Here is a 13,221-nt window from a genome sequence, read left to right as displayed (position 1 = left end):
AAAAAAAATTTTACTGTTTTTATTGCAAAAATTAACTATAGTATTGCCGAACGCTCGTTCTCCGCCCAAGTGTAGCGCGAGCGAGCAGCCCACTCCTTCAGAACTAATCGTTATCTCCTTGAAAAGTTATAAGCGATTTTCTGAAAATTTCGATAGAAAAATTGGGCCTGTTTTTCGCCCCTTTTCGGTAGCTCGGTCGCCATTTTCTCATATAAAATTGGAGAAAATCGCCTATAACTTTTAAATGACATAACGTTTGGCTCAAAAGGCTTTGGCATCTGCAGTGGTTCGAACCTCTAGCGCTACATTCGGACGATGAATCAGCGTTTTTCAATGCGTAGGCTTTTTTTTTTTTTTTGCGGTAAAAAAAAAGGCTGTTTGTTTTGGGGGGACACCCTGTGTACTTGGCAAATCGAGCGATAGCCGAGATCGTGGGGACCACAGGTGTAGCAAAAGAACCAAGTCGAGTTGAAAGTTGTGCATATGCATGAGGATAAAATTTGGCACATCATATTGTAGTTTATTATATCTATAAAACAATAAATAAACAATGTCGCGACGCACTGGGACGTAGCTAAAAGAAAGAACACGTCAAAGAGAATACCACAAAACCCGCAGTCCTAAACCAACTTTGCCCATTCGTTTCCCAGACGAGGCAAACGAGGAGTGCAACCACCGCTAGACCGCCACGGCCCGCCCACGCAGACGGTGCGGACGTCCCGCCGGTGCCCCAGCTGACGAAGTAGAAGGCCGAGATGTCCACCATCTGGCGCTGTCGAATCATGCTGGTGAACTGGAGTTCGTTGGCCAGGAGCAATCTGCAGAGCCCGTGGTCTTTGGCGGTGCCGTTCTTGAGGCGGTAGCCGACAACGTCTTTCCTGTAGACGAACTCGGCCGGAAAGACCTTGTCCGCGGGCTCCTCGGTCTCGACGCAGTCGCCGTACAACTCCATCCGGCGCCGTCGCAGTTCGGCCACTTCGTTCTGCATCCGCTCGACTCCGTAGGCGGCGATGGCGTCGTCTAGTTTGGACCTGGAACCAAGTTCAAGACACACGGTTGACTAGCAACCTGCCATGGCCGGAACGCGTCTTCTACTGGTGTGCTTATTGCCCTATATTGCGTAGGAAGCTGTACCACACACCAGCCACAGACGCGCTCCAGGCACCATAATATCGACACCTAAATTCGACGTGTACTCCTAGACTCGAGGATCAACCCTCCAGCCTTCAATAGTTTTGTGGGCGCAACCATTTTTGTGCTTAGGGTGTGCTTAGCGTTCTATTCCGCTCCTGCATCGAAAGTGGTCCCGAAGTGGCAACAAATGACGTCACAGAAGCCGGAGTGTCGTGCTGTCGGGCGGCGCGACGCTGGCGGTTAGGCGTAGAAGTTCCGGCATAAAGCATGAGAAGACGTGAGTGTCGCTGCCGTCGTCACGGTGTCCCAACTCCTGGCTGCCTAAGCTTCCGGGGACTGTAAAGCTGAGAGGGACCTGCAGCAGAACAGGCGTCTGCACATCCACCACAGCTACTGAGACGCCGCCAGGATCGCGGCCGGCGACACCGGTCATGTTCCAAAATTCACTCTATTGTAACGAAGAAATTAAGGACTTCTCTTTTCTCCGTCGATGAACGATACCGATATTAACAAACAACTGTTTATTTATGAAATATAGACAAGGACTCTTTTACATCACTTTGAACATTTTATAATTTGAGAGTAAACTTTTGGGGGGAAATAATTCTAACCTAAGGAAACTTTCCCTGCCGTCCTCCTCGACCACACACACCCTCAGCGGGGGCCCCGACCACAGCCAAACTCGACAAACAAGGTTCCACACAAAGGCGGGCGAGCCGAACTCCTCCACAGCCGTAAGGGGTACCAAGTTTGCGAGCTAGCGGGCGGACGGCTCCACAGCCGAAGGGGGGTCGGACGTATACAGGTTGGTTTTCCAGAGGCAGGGAGATGTTCACGGCATGGTATCCGGGGGCCAAGTCCTTACGGCCCTTCGGTGGCCGCTTATATTCAGTTCACCAGCATTCTGGGCTCCTCCAGTCCACCAATCAGAAAGTTTGGGAAGGACCAATCAAGAGGGGTTTTCTTAGAGCCAATCAAAGGCTCGGAACCTAAAGCAAATACGAACATTCCAAAAAACATGCGCATACACGAGACAGAACACATTCCAAACGAAGCTGACAAGAGCAGCCATAAACAACAGAAAGCACTTCCGTACGCAGCCAGAGAAGTTACACATACACAGCGCAAAACCACCTTTGAAGTAGAGATCCCAAATGCAAACATATACAAGACAAAACGTTTCCAACGCGGGGTTCTGTAAACTATAAGTGTAGCGTTACAGCGTTCCCGTTCTCCCCCATTTGGGGTCCCCCGACCCCGGCAGAGGCCGTGAGCCGTGCCGTAAAGACGAGTGAGCCCCCGAGGAAGGCCAAAACAAAGTAAAACTGTAAACTAAAAACTCGCGCGAGCAAAACTTCGCGACACTATCTTACTGTATAATTTAAGGGTTTAGTATACCATTACGTTCGAAAGCCTTCCCGCGTTAAACGTTGCCCTCTCTGTGTTATCACGTGACACGACCCGACGGAGTAACTTGGATCTATTTGGATAAGATGTGGAACTCAGCCAGCATGACATTTCTAGGACGTCATCAGGGGAAACCTAGGGACCACTTTTTTGGACGCGGTAAACACATTAATAGCGATTTGATTCTACGGATTGGGTTGGGTTTGGCTCTACGATTTGGTTCTACAGGTACCGAATTGGGTTCTAGTCGTACGACTAGAACCCAATCCGTACGTCTAGGTGAAACATCTTCACAATCCTTACCAGTTATTTCAGGCGTACCACAGGGTACTGTACTGAGCCCATTGCTCTTCCTTGTTTATATAAATGATATCGGATATCGCCGGAGAAGCTGTGTTCGTCTGTTTGCTGACGATCTTGTTGTTTATCGCGCTATTTCCAATGATGATGATTGCCTAACATTACAAGAAGACCTATCCCTAATTGAAAACTGGTGTGCCGAGTGGCTTATGTCCATTAATCATAATAAATGTAAATGTGTATCTTTTTCTAAATCCCGTAATACAGTAAATTATACCTATCAACTTACATCCCAGCCCATTGAAAAGGTTTCATCTTTAAATACCATGGAGAACTCATATTGAACACATAACTTCCAGTCCTAATAAAACTTTAGGTTTTCTAAGAGGCCATCTTAGTCAAGCTTCACCGAAAATCAAACAGCTGTCGTACTGCTCCCTTGTTAGATCCAAGATGAAATACGCTTCTACCATTTGGAACCCCTATCAGGCTTACCTATCCGACACGCTAGAATCAATCCAAAACCGCGCAACTAGATTCATTCTTGCTGACTGCTCACCCACGAGCATCTCTGCCCTTAAGGCTTCTTTATCATTACCTCCCCTTAATACTAGACGCACCGTAGATAGATTATCCTTTTTTCATAACCTGTTTTACAAGCCCTGGACTGACCATGAATTCTTCTCTTCAGCCATGTCATGTCTCCCTACGCCGTGATCATTGCCAGATGATAGAAATGCCCTTTGCCAGAACCAACATTTAAAAAAAAACTCTCCCTTTTTTTGTGTATACGGGATTGGAATGCGCTACCTGAGTCCATTGTAACAATCACTGATCATCGCTTGTTTTAGCAGAACTTACAAAGCATATGATTGTATAATGGAGATATTGCACTGTAAAATAACAGATGTTCTTTCAACCTATTTGTCTCTACATTTTATTTCAACCCTTGAAGTGTTATATTGTGTTTTATGTTTCCCCCTTATGTAATGCCCCCCAGGAGCCCTTAAGGTGTAATAAATGAAATGAAATGAAATTATAGTTAACGGTTCTGAGATGCGACTTCCCGGGCTTCGGGATACCAAAGCTTAGGCGATAATGTTTTTGCTCTGTTGCTAAGAGAGAGAGAGAGAGAAAAAATTCTTTATATACTAACATTTGTGGAGGTACGGAAGTCTATTTCTTGTGATTTCAGTAGGCAAAGCTCCAGATATAACTGGCAATAATGATTTTAAACACGATTGCTTGGAGCTTCGTCGCCAAGCAATGGCGACTGCCAATGTTGCTTGATGACCTTTTGAAAAGGGTATATTGGCTTTACTCTCAAGGTGTGACTTATTTGGGGACTGATACCTTCCCGAGCAAAACTCGGCCCAGGGACAAGAATAGGATTTTAAAGCACACTCACGGAGTGTGAACCATGAGGCTGATCTCTCCATATCGGCCCTGCTAACCCTAACCGAGCTGGCAGTGATTTGACCAGCTGTTTTTTTGCCATTGAGACTAGTTTTGTTGGTACACGACTGGACGAATGCGATTAGTGTGTTTCATGCACGTGACCCCGATTTTTTTTATGCTAACTCCCACAAAGCCCACAACCGTGTCAAGAGACCGTACTCACTAAGTGTACCGTGCATGCGTGACGCCGCCATAACTGTCGTTCGCAGGAGGCAGGCACCACTGCACGAGACCGCTCATGTCGTCTCGTCGTGCTCTGCTCTCGCAGACCCGCAGCGGAGTTGTCTTCACTCTTGAGTACAGAAAGACTACAGTTCCCACGATGCATGCCAGCAGTGGCGGCGCAACGAAACTGGCTGGTAATTTATTGGCGAGTTTTCGTACACCGCGTTTCAACCTCCGCTAAGCCCCCCCCAAAGGAAGAAGTTGCTACTGCGCCTGCGCGCCGATGGCCTTGGCTGTAGAGTTCCGGGTAGCGTGGCGTGTTACGGAGAGCTTTACGGGACGGCTAAAGCGATCTCCGAAAACTCCCTATTGACATGATACGTAACTGTCCAAAACAACTGACAACAAAAGAAAGCCGAATGGCATGCGGATTCCAGCCTCGCCGGAGAAACTCAGCGAGTGTCGATTTTGGAACAATGTATTGTACGTATCACAGAGCGCCGTGTTATCCGAGGCAGTTTGTTTGAGTAACGTCCCGAATAGCCACCCTTCCCCCCCCCCCCCCCCCCCCCCCCCCCTTTCAGTTCGGACGGAATCTAAGACGAACCCGGTCTGGTGGACGTTTTAGGAAGAGCTTGCTTTTAGCATCAATGCTGACGACTGCGTTTTTTACCGCGAAATAATTAATCGACGTGATTATTCTCTTCTCTAAATTGACCTCGACAATATATCTATATGGTGTAATAAATGGTTATTGGCTTTTAACATTATCAAATGTAAGAGCACGAAAATTTCCCGCCTTTCTAATCCCCCCAAATCCTGCGTTTAGAAAATTAACGGTGTCCCACTTTGGAGCGTGTCCCTTCGAAAAAAAGATCTCGAAGTTCACGTAACTAAAAACGTCTCATGGCATACCCACGTCACCTACGCCATAAGTGACGCAAACCGCACCCTCGGCTACTTAGGTCGCAATTTTCCTCAAGCCCCCTCGTCTCGTATGTTGACTTTATATCGCACAGTCATTCGTCCGAAGCTCGAATACACGTCCGCCATATGGGGCCCGGCTCAACGTGCTCTTATCAATGCCATAGAATCTGTTCAGAATCGATCTGCCCGTTTTATTCTCTCGAACTATTTCCGTTCCGCTAACGTTTTACTAATGAAATCTAATCTTGGACTCCCTGAATTACAATTTCGAAGAAACATGAAGTTATCTTCTAATATAACTCGTCATTACAGCACGAACTTCTTTCACAACCTTCGTACCTTTCATCCCGAATTGGTCACCAGATTAAAATTGACATTAAAATATATATTAGATTAAAATGCATTGTTGTGCTTTACCACTTCTTTTTTTTTTACATTAATTCTACCCAGTATTTAAAGCCTCGATTAACTCGTTCATTAAGAAATAGCCACGGCAGAATGATCCAACCATTTCAAAGCAGAACTGGCGTATTTCATTGTTCACTTTTTCCTGAAACGATAGACGAGTGGATCCTTTTCCCACAGGACATTGTAAATTCGGCTTCCCTTGTAGAATTCATGAGCAGTCTGGGGCACATTAACAATTATAGTTATTTTTGAGATTAGCATTGAATGACACTTGTTGGAAACTTGTGTGCTGGGATTTCGCACGTGCGCATGTTTCCATTATTAACTGCTACGATTGATTTGTACAATTTGCAGTTTTTTTTTAAATGAATGATTAATTACGCGAGTGATTTGTTTGGTTTTGCGATTGAACCAGTGATGATTGATTTTTCACGTATTTTTGTATTCTCTCGACTGTAAAGACCCTAAGAGGGTTTGGCAGTATCTCTAAATAAAGAAATAAATTTCCTATTGCAGCACAGATATGGTTCTTGATTTATTCCTATTCAAGACCAGATCAGAGTCTAACCGCTTTTCCCACTCGATCGCCTCCCTTGATGACGTCCCATTCTTCAAGACCGCCATCACAGAACACCTTTCTAATCCTGCACTACGTTAATTAGATTCTGACCGTTGTTGTTTCACTATTATGCCCTTCGTATGTGCATGTTTCAAGCACCTTGTACACAACCCTTTTGTAACTCCCTCTGGGCCCAGAGGGTACCAATATAAATAAATAAACGCAAAAGAATGGACGCTTCTATTCCGTGCCCCACCCCAACCCGATCAGCATTTTTTTTTTTTTTTTTAAGGTTGGGAGGAGTGGCGATTAACTAAGCCAATAACACTTGTCATTGTTCGGAATGTCGCGTCGCGGTATAATATTAGTAAACAAAATATCTACTTCAAGGAGCCTTTACTAGGTATTCGATAACACAGAGAGCACATACCACATGCCAGCAAGCGTCGTACCGTGTTCCACGCGGCGGCGTGTGCTTCCAGAACACCACTGATTGGATATATTTTAGTTTCAGTGCATTATTATGAGAGATAGGAAACGTTAGATTGTCAAGGTGGAGCGGTGAAGTAGCATTGTATTTTGTTCCGGTTCGGTTGCGGTTTAAGGTAGCGCACATAATATCACTCCGGTTACTGGTTTTAATAAGCGCGAACCGGTTCGAACCGGTTCCTAACTCGACCTTTGAATATTGACCGAGCACTTCCTACAGCCTTTTCTAAGCACGAGACACTTGCAATAGACCCATCCCAATTAGCGGCGAGATGTTTTGGTGGCGCCCTCCTATGGTTCCCCCTTGTGACGTCATTACCTTGCGAACAACAAGTTCTATGGTGCTAGTAAATAGCATGGTGGAAGCCTGAAATCATTGCGCTCTCAAAGCAACACTGCCAGCACCGTCGAAATTAAAGTTCTTTCATTCCTCTTATTTCCGTCGATGGTATACCGTTTCCGACGTCATAGTCAGCTTTTGGGCCAATCGCGGAAGGCCGACCACAGCGACGCTTTCGGTCGTGCACGTCGCTAATACTACTTTCTCTTCAGGCAGATATGAAAACTCTACACAGTGACGTGCGCAAAGGACACTGTTAATATGACAAGCCTATTACTTGCATATTTCTGTTCTTAAGTAAACTATACATAAGCGATCGGCTTTCCATTTTTATGGTGTCCTTTGCGCACGTCTCTGTGCAGAGTTGTCATATCTGCCTGAAGAGAAAGTAGGCCGGTGCCATCTTTAGTGAAAGCGACAAACATGCACGTGCTGGGCTGTGATTTTGTAAACAGCTTAAAAAGGTCTCTAGCTAGATTTGCTTGCCCCCCATATGCTTTGGTTTGTTTTGTTCTGCACGCACGTGTTTTATTTATACATGTTATCTGTTTTCGGCACCCAGTAAGATGTCACAGCTATGCCCCAGAGTGGCTGACAGGGGAACGAGAGGAAAGAAATGTGTCGTAAAACACAGAAACAGGGACGTCGGGTGCGAAGTTGGGGTAGTTTATTGAATCCCGTTAAGCTGTGGTCGTGTGTATACATCTGCCAGACTGGTCGATGTGTAAATTACCGGGCACGTGAACACGCACGTATAATGAAATGTGACTTCATCTTGACAGCGCTTCGGGTTCCCGCGAAAAAACGTCGTTCTAAAGATCTTGTGGCGAGGCTTCACTTTGACTTTTTATCGCAAACAACGCTCTATGCAAATGACCCGGTCCGAGAAACTCAGACCGGTTCATTTGCACATATCAGGTTCCGGCAATGCCACCACAGCGAACGACGGTCCTCAAATGCTCAGTTGAAGACGATTTTTTATTACGTATGCAATAAAAACAAAGTGTAAAAATATCTCACAGTTTGTAGGATTAGTCTTGGCATCATAAGAAAATATACGCCCGCAACTTTTCCATTTAGACCAATTATTGACACAATTGGCCCTGAACCGCTTTCATCGAACCGGTACCACCACATCAGATTATGGTTTCGTTCCGGTTCGAGTTCAGTAGGAAGCGTTTGATTTTGGTTTCGGTTTTGTTCCGGTTCGGCCAAAAATAACGGTTTTGATCCGGTTTTCGGTTCCGGTTCGGGTTCGGTTCGACACCCTGGTTATAACTTATAACCCTGGCTCCGCCAAATATTTTCACTTTCGGCGGTTTCGTACGACTGATTCATGGCACTTTTTATTATCGTACGTGGTCTTCGAAAATATACAGATGAACAAACCGAATGGGAATCATCGAAAATATGCAGATGAACAAACCGTACTTGGTCGAATGAATCAAAGTTTTACGAAACAGCCGAAAGTCAAAATATATGGCGGAGTCAAATATTTAGTATCTCTAAGGCGACGCCAGGACTAACATTCAAATTTCCCCGCACTTTTCCAGCGACGTGAAGTCACATAATAGAAAACTTACAGATCGAGCAGCAAGGCAGTCTAAAAAACGAATTAGGTCACGCTTTGTTCTTTCGTGCTGTTGAGAGAGTGCTGGAGTGAGCTTCCACAACATTCATTTCACACCACGAAATTTCTTGTCTTGTAGTATCCGCTGTGAATAGGTGCAGTGGACTGAACAAGTACCAAGTCCTACAACAAGAGGCACCTAGTGGAGCAAGTTCGTACCGTACCACCGGTAAAGGTTTGCGCGGTCTATTCAAATTCTCAGAAAGTTTGAGTAGCAGTTCTATCTTCTATCGCAGGCAGGGGCGGATTCAGAGAAGGGGTCCGGATGCCCTGACCCCCCTCTTGAATTCTGCATGTGTAAAAATTTAGGAAGTGGAAACGGGAAAGGGGGGGGGGGGGGGGAGGGGGGTTAAACGTATGATACGCTGACCAACACCTTACCCCTTAAGAAATACCTGCGTCCACCCCTGATCGCAGGCGTCTTCAAATTCATTCGAGTGTGGGAACGAGATAGTCCGCGCCCGAAAGGTCAAGGGCCGCCGTAGGCAAAGGGGTTCTACTTTTTTGGGGGATTTGGGGTAAAAAGAAACAATGGTGTTTCTCGTCGCAAAGCAGCCGACTCAGCCAGTAACAAACCTGAGACTTTCCAGAAAAGGTACCTCGTTCTTTCAGCTTTTTGTTAACTCGCCGTTTTGCCGTTGGCATATTTAGCTTTGATTTGCTTCTACTACTACTTTGAACCAACAGCTGACATGATAACGGGGTTTAAAATGACATCCTGCTAGCATTTTTCAATAGAGCGACAACAAGCTCTCCGTCATTTTCCTGTCGAACAATCTACTCGGCTCAACAATTCTCTTCCCATAACAGTTTTTGCTTTCCTGGCGATTTTCAGCATCAAAAGAAAAGACATATTTTAAAAGTATTTTTGACGGCTAGAAGCCCGAACTCATAGCTTTATCTTTGGCCATTGTTCCTGCTTTACGAGAGTTCGTGCAGCTGAGGTGCATCCTTGAGCACAGATCTCGCGCTTGTGGCCTATACAGTAGTAGTATTGTCGTGTAGGTTATTTACGTGAAAAAGAGTTGAGAGGAACACATTTATCCGAAGAAATACTTAGTTCAAAATAAAATAGAATAGTGCAGGGGCGGATTTAGAGGGAGGGGGGGGGGGGGGGGGGTCCGGATGTCCTGACCCCCCTCTTGATTTCTGCATGTGTAATATTTAGGGCGTGAAACGAGGGAGAGGGGGAGGGGGTTCCTAAACATATGGTACGCTGACCAACAGCTGATCCCCCCCCCCCCCCTCAGGGAATTCCTGCATCCGCCCCTGGAATAGTGCAGACTATGTTAACATGTTGCATGCAGGGGGGAAGGGGGTGCTGCGCGTTACCTTTTCGCCAGAACTGGAGATTGAAGCTAACGAAAGCACGCTGGGATTCCATTTCCCATGTATTTTGTCAATAGAGGACACATGGGCGTTATTTTGTTTACATGCCATTACATGGTACGTAAACAGAGACTCGGCAAGGATCATGGCCCGGGCCCGGAAAGGGGGGGGGGGAGGGGGGGGGCACGAGCTTCGGTGCCCCCCCCCCCCCCCCCCCCCGAAGTCTACGCCTATGGTGGAGGGCTTTGTGCAAGGAGCTCGTCTTGCAAACGAACTATTGGCGACGGGCGCGACCACAAGCGTAGCTGTGTTCGGCTTTCCACGATCGGCCAAACGCTCGTGACGTCTTAGAATAGCGTCAGACCATTGCCTCCTCTATGCTCAAAAAGCCTGACAGTTCGACGACGGAGCCATAGAGTGCCCGGTCGCAGATTTGGAGCGCGAGGATCTGGTAGCACAGAGCATCAAAGAGCCATTTATCGGAAACCTCGACGGCAGCGTGCAGCTTTTGCCGCGGCGAGGACCCGGAACACTTTTGTTCGCTGGGGAGAGGTGTTTCGGCGTGTCGCCGCAGCGGGGCGCCAGTCACGTGGCTGTCCTCTCATCCGTTGTCTGCCGCTCCACCTTTTCCATTTCGGCGGCCACTTCTCGTTGCGATCTGCCAGGCTTTGTCAGATATATATAGGAGGCTATGGTCAGGCTGTCAACGTTGGCCCAGTGTGAGAACCCGTGCAGTACGCGCTGTGCGACAAAGGAATAGGATCGACTGACCTGAAGAAACTGTACAACGCCACGTCGACGAAGTTAACCGTGAGGATGGCCTTCTGGACCACGTGCGGAATCCGACTGGGCAGGGGCTGTGGAACGCGGACGTTCTGCTGGAAGCCGATCACGTCACTGAGGTCCCAGCAGAGCGCGTTCTTCAGCAAGATCAGCGACTCGTCCATGCGCTCGGCCACGAGGACGAAGTTCATCGCGGCGTCGATCCGGCGGATGAAATGGACAATCTGTCGCGAATCGTTGAGGTCACCCTGTGTAAGACCGAGGTCGAACGCCATCTGGTTGACTCCGATACGCCCATACTCGGTGCGTTTACCGGAGAGGTAGGAAGTGAAGTGGCCTTTTCGAGTGGTGTTCTGCAAAGACGAGACTACTTGGTGCCCAAAGCCGGAGTCAGGCTGCTCATACATCATACAAAGACCGTCTGCAAAAACAAATCACCGCAATATCCGTGGTTCGAATGCCGCGTGCCCAAGTTTCTCACTGAACTCATTGCCAAGAGGCATTCGAAGCACGGATCCCGTGGTGACTCGGGCTCGAAAGTCAACGCCAATAAAACAAAAAAAAAACAAAAAAAACTGACGTCTTTTTTTTTTTTTTTTCCTGCGTTTAGTTCTAGTTTGGATTAGCTCATTATTTCGCCTGGATTAACTCATTATCTAGCTTACATTTTTGTTCTCGCTTTTTTATGTGGTGAGTGACGTCAGAAGTATCCCATAGACTAAAAGTTATTTTGCAAAACGGATTATTCCTTGCAGTAAAATAATCGAGAGAATACCCAATGAATCAACCGTGCATATCTGTCACGGCTGAATGCTTTGATAGTTGAGTTTAATAAATCAACTGATGAGCGTATTGAGGAAAGAGAGCAATAGCGGCTCGGTAAAGAGATCAAGTCATTTACCCCGACTTGTCCCTTGTCCTGGCGATGGCAGAAGTTGAGTTCATAACACCGGTTTTTTTTTTTTTTTTTTTTTTTTTTGACGCAAAGGTGATACTGCTATCATCTTCGGCACATATTTAATAATTTACCCTTTTTTGTCCTGTTATTCGAGCACTGTCTTTTGCTTGTTTAGGATGGACAGCGTATTAAGAAAGTACTTCAGTCACATTGTGGTTCAAAACTCTGAGCTTGCATATTTACGGCTTCGGAGTTCACCACAGTGGAAAAGGCAAGCATGGTCGTAAATATCTGTAAATGAGGTAAAATCGGTGATCGTGACTAGCAGAAATTCAATTTTGTAGCACATAGTGCCATCTTTTGCCGCGTGGTCCCTCCAAGCTTCGATTTCAGCATTTCACGAAAAGGTATTAATAAACAATTCGAAACGACGCAGGGTCGGTTATTCGACCGCTATTCATTCTTACCGCAAAATCGTCGATGTGGATATCTTTGAACTTCAGGTGGGCTGCCAGGGACTCGAATATGGCCATCGGTTCTCTCACGATCGTGAAGAGAAAGACGTTGCTATTGATAACGCTGGCGTATTCTTCGCGAACCGAGTACCGACTGTGGTGCGCCAGCATATGGTACCGCTGGCCATACATGCCCAGACTGGGTACCATGTTCCTGTTGAACGGCTCCGGGTGACCGAGGTACACGTCCTTATTGCCTATGGCGAAATTGAGGTTTCTGGTGTAACCGTAACGGAACAAAATGTTCTGCACCGATGAACTGGCACATTTGTGCGTCTTGATAAAGGCCACGTTGTTGACTCCCTTGCAGCCGGTTTGGATGCTGCAGAGAAATACATGTACTTGCGTAAATACTTTTTTTTTAAATTATGCATAAATGCGGCAGCTAACAAATAAGTACCCAATCTTTCGGCAGATGGTGAATGTCACCGAGACTACCAGGAGGTACATCAGCAATTTCATCATACCGTACTTCCTGTACACCCTCTTCAAGGTTTGCTGTGAGAGATAACATAAATACAGTTACTAACTGCTCGGTGAGAGATCACGAAACATTTATGTTTACCATCATCCTACGAGGACATAAAAAAGGCGTCAGTTAAAACGAAGATTCGACCGATTCGACCTCGGTCTCACCGCGTGCAAGACACGAGGCACGATGAGATAAATGGTAAAGAAGTTATCGTGAAAAAACAAAAGATAATCCCCCAAACATATGTATTTTCCTTTATAACTAATGAAAAAACCAGGATGACAGGAAAAAAAAAAAAACGACGAAGAATATTTTTCGTTAGGGATTCTTCGCCACTCTTGAATCACGAGCGTAGTTTACTGAAATTCGGAGTACACTTTGGTACCGCCAGGATTAATTTAAGCGCC

The 13,221-nt window shown here is 46.4% G+C and overlaps 1 protein-coding gene across 1 annotated transcript; it reads right to left on the bottom strand.

The window, feature by feature from the left end:
* Window positions 1-497: 497 nt before the first annotated feature.
* Window positions 498-12,835, bottom strand: LOC8028899 (galactose-3-O-sulfotransferase 4). The gene is made up of 4 exons (XM_029988308.3): window positions 12,743-12,835; window positions 12,295-12,664; window positions 10,918-11,282; window positions 498-1,031 (listed from the first exon to the last, which is right to left on the bottom strand). The coding sequence occupies exons 1-4, from the start codon at window positions 12,805-12,807 to the stop codon at window positions 575-577; spliced, it is 1,257 nt and encodes a 418-aa protein (XP_029844168.2). The 5' UTR covers window positions 12,808-12,835; the 3' UTR covers window positions 498-574.
* Between the last annotated feature and the right edge of the window lie 386 nt (window positions 12,836-13,221).

The sequence above is a fragment of the Ixodes scapularis genome, unplaced genomic scaffold (genome assembly GCF_016920785.2).
Source record: "Ixodes scapularis isolate PalLabHiFi unplaced genomic scaffold, ASM1692078v2 PGA_scaffold8__174_contigs__length_109621045, whole genome shotgun sequence".
Lineage (NCBI taxonomy): Eukaryota > Metazoa > Arthropoda > Arachnida > Ixodida > Ixodidae > Ixodes > Ixodes scapularis.
This window is presented reverse-complemented; position numbering and strand designations above follow the sequence as displayed.

What these genes read in the sequence shown, in the direction of transcription:
- LOC8028899 (XM_029988308.3), bottom strand. Translation starts at nt 12,807, where the DNA reads ATGATGAAATTGCTGATGTACCTCCTGGTAGTCTCGGTGACATTCACC. An exon ending in TCCACATCGACGATTTTGCG is followed by an intron (nt 11,283 to 12,294) that starts GTAAGAATGAAT and finishes TCGTCTTTGCAG; the next exon opens with AACACCACTCGAAAAGGCCA. An exon ending in GCGTTGTACAGTTTCTTCAG is followed by an intron (nt 1,032 to 10,917) that starts GTCAGTCGATCC and finishes ACTTGGTTCCAG; the next exon opens with GTCCAAACTAGACGACGCCA.